Raw genomic sequence first — 3398 nt, 5'->3', positions numbered from 1 at the left:
CTTACCGCACCAGTCATAGCACTGAGACAGCCCTTCTCAAAATTGCGAACAATTTATTAACTTCTCTTGACAACAACGAGATCTCTATTCTCTCCCTCCTTGACCTTTCAGCCGCCTTTGATACTGCTGATCATCAGATTCTCCTCAACCATCTGAAGCGCACTTTTGGAATCTGTGATCTTGCTCTCTCATGGTTCCGCTCTTATCTGTCTGACTGGTCCAATGTTGTTTCTGTTTGTGGTCTTTCATCCTCCCCTTCCGACGTACAGTTTGGTGTGCCACAAGGCTCCGTGCTTGGGCCCATTCTGTTTGTTCTCTGTACAGAACTATTTCCACCATTGTGATTCATCATTCGTTGTCCCACCACAGCTTTTCCGATGACAACCAGCTGTATCTTTCGGGACCTCCGTCTGTCCTTCCCTCTCTCATTGACTCTACTCAGTCCTACATCTGCGATCTGAAGACTTGAATGACTGAAAACAAGCTGAAATTCAATATGGATAAAACTGAAATCATGATAGTCACCCCAAAAAGAATTTGCCACTCAGTCTCACTTCCTTCCTCAGTCACCCTCAGTGGCACCCACATTCCTCTTTTCTCTTCCGTCCGTAATCTTGGTGTCATACTCGGCCAGTCTTTTTCCTATCAGCAGCATGTTGCAAATATATGCCAACTGTGCTACTTTGAAATTCGCAGAATTGCATCCATTCATCATCTCCTGACTGAAGATGCAACCAAAATTCTCCTCTGTTTCGTTGTGCTGTCCCGCCGCCTGGATTACTGTAATTCCCTGCTAGTTGGTTCACCCAGCTACCTCATTGCTAGGCTTCAGAAAGTCCAGAAGTATGCTGCTCGTCTTGTCTTTCATTCCTCTAAATTTGATTACGTCTCTTCTCTCCTTCATGCTTTACACTGGCTCCCAGTACAAGAAAGAATTATTTACAAAGTCGTCTCTCTTTGTTTCAAGTCCATTGAGGCTACTGGTCCACGGTATCTTTTTGATCTCATTCATCCTTACATACCATCACGCCAACTCCACTCTTCTTCTGATGCCCGAATGCTTAGGATCCCCCCTCCCCCCGACTCCCCACCTCCCCCTCTGCTCGAACCAAAACGTATGGCCAACGCAGTTTTTAATACCAAACCCCCTTTCTTTGGAATGAACTTTCTCAGCCTCTCCGTCACTCATCTTCACTGCAATCTTTATAATCCAATTTGAAGACTCACCTTTTCGCCTCCTGAATAATTCTCAACAGCTCATCCCTTTCCAGTATGAACTAAAATGACTGTTGAGTGAGTGAGTTTTGATAGTTTCAGAATTTGTTGGTTGTTTTTGATTGTGTATTATTTACGATTGTATGCTATGACGTGTGTGTGCGTGCGCATATGCTTGTGTGTATTGCGGGTGTGTATGTGGGGGGTAGGGGTGGGGAATGAATAAGTTTTAATAAAGTTTGGTATATTTGGTATATCATTTTTTCCATTTTTATATTTACACATGTGTTCTATTTGTAAAGGCCTAGGGCTTACTTTCAAGATTAGGCGTAAATGCTTATAATAATAATAATAATAACAATAACAACAACAACAACAATGATAATAATAATGCTAACAATGATAATAATAATAATGCTAATAATAATAATAACAATAATAATAATGCTAATAATAATAACAATATGCACCCAAGTCACCCACACACTCACCCACTCACCCACACACTCACCCACTCACCCACACACTCACTGACTCACGAAACTTGCTTCTTTTCTTTTGTCCCTTGTTTGGGTAAAGGCTACATGTAAAAAAAAAATTTTTTTAAATAATAATAAACCCACTTCTTTCTTGCTTATTTATTTTCCTCGTAAAAAGAAAGAAAAAAATGGAGTTATTTTAACTTGAATTCACACATCGTGCGGAGAAAGCAATATCGTGTCACACGGGACAGCCCTTCACTGGACACTAGATGGTTGAAGGCAAAAAGAGGAAGGCGCGCGCGCGCGCGCGCGCGTGTGTGTGTGTGTGTGTGGTATGATGTGTGTGTGTGTGTGTGTGTGTGTGTGTGTGTGTGTGTGGTATGATGTGTGTGTGTGTGTGTGTGTGTGTGTGTGTGTGTGTGTGGTATGATGTATTTGTGTGTGGTGTGATGTGTGTGTGTATGCACGCGCACATAGTGTGATGTGGTGTGTGACACCTGCCTCACTCCAAGCCCGCCCTCCAACCTCCACAAGAGGACAGACGTTGCCAGACCATGGCACGGAACCTGGCCCCGGAGAGGCAGTACAGGTAGAAGTTGAGGGCGCTGTTGGCATACCACAGCAGGTTGGTCAGCGCCCAGCCCAGCTCCGTGGCCGCCACGTGCTGAGCGTCCTCCTCGCCCGTCACCGTGAACCGGAAGTAATCGTAGTAGTAGTCCAGCACCAAAAACACGCAAATCGGTGACGTCAGCAGCACGAACATGGCGGAGAGGAAGACGAGGGTGAGGGTGAGGGAGGTGGACGTCTTCCGCCTGTTACTGACCGCCGCCTCCTCCTTCCCTTGGGAGTTCCGGCCCGATGACGTCAGCTGTTTGACGTCACGGACGGACGTGGCCACCTTCCACATCAGCAGACTGTTGCTGACCAGCAGGAATCCGAAGGGCAGCAGAGAGGCCGCCGTCAGATCCACCCAAGGCCACACCCCGCGGATGAAGTCCTCGTAATCCGAGTGCAGGTAGTCGCAGTAGTAGCGGCCGTGGTTCGGGTAGTATCGCAGCGTGTAGCCGTAGAGAATGTGCGCGTTGAGAGCGGCACTGGCCACCACCGTCACGGCCATGGCCAGGCCCGCCGCTCTCCGGCCTTGCAGCTGCCTCGTCCGGTGGGGCCACACCACGCACAGCGCGCGCTGTGACGTCATCAGGACCAGGAACCAGGCTGACGTCACGCCGGAGACGTAGACGAGGAAGGAGTGGAGCCGGCAGATGGCAGAGTGCGTGTCGCGAACGTCCAGCAGGAACAGGTACTTGACCCAGTGCCGGAGTAGCCCTGTGTACAGCAGAACCAGATCGGAGACGGCCAGCGCTTTGAAATACATAGACATGGAGGAGGAGGAAGAGGAGGAAGAGGAGGAGGAGGGGCCGCTGAAGACCCACAGCGTCATGAGGTTGCCCGCCGTGCCCAGGAGCAGGATGCAGGGCGGACAGATCCGCCAGGCGGCCACAGACAGCCTGTAGTCCACACAGGACTCCAACACCTCCTGAAAACTGGGCGTGGAGGGGGATGTAGGAGCTGAAGCTGACCCCGCCAGAGAGAAGCCGCTGAACGTACCCGGGTCTGTGACGTTGCTGAGGGCTGAAGGAATGGCTGTGGCGGTCATATCGCTGGGCGCTGAAGCTGACCACATGTTGGAGGTGGTGAGAA

The 3398-nt window shown here is 49.4% G+C and overlaps 1 protein-coding gene across 1 annotated transcript; it reads right to left on the bottom strand.

Moving 5' to 3' along the window:
- Nucleotides 1-2199: 2199 nt before the first annotated feature.
- LOC143301086 (B1 bradykinin receptor-like) lies at nucleotides 2200-3381 on the bottom strand. The gene has a single exon (XM_076615093.1). The coding sequence runs from the start codon at nucleotides 3379-3381 to the stop codon at nucleotides 2200-2202; it is 1182 nt and encodes a 393-aa protein (XP_076471208.1).
- Between the last annotated feature and the right edge of the window lie 17 nt (nucleotides 3382-3398).

This window comes from Babylonia areolata, chromosome 27, assembly GCF_041734735.1.
Source record: "Babylonia areolata isolate BAREFJ2019XMU chromosome 27, ASM4173473v1, whole genome shotgun sequence".
Taxonomy (NCBI): Eukaryota; Metazoa; Mollusca; class Gastropoda; order Neogastropoda; family Buccinidae; genus Babylonia; species Babylonia areolata.
The sequence above is the reverse complement of the archived record's forward strand: the minus strand, read 5'-3'. Positions and strand labels throughout refer to the sequence as shown.

Coding starts and splice junctions, on each gene's coding strand:
- LOC143301086 (XM_076615093.1), bottom strand. CDS start 3,381: ATGTGGTCAGCTTCAGCGCCCAGCGATATGACCGCCACAGCCATTCCT.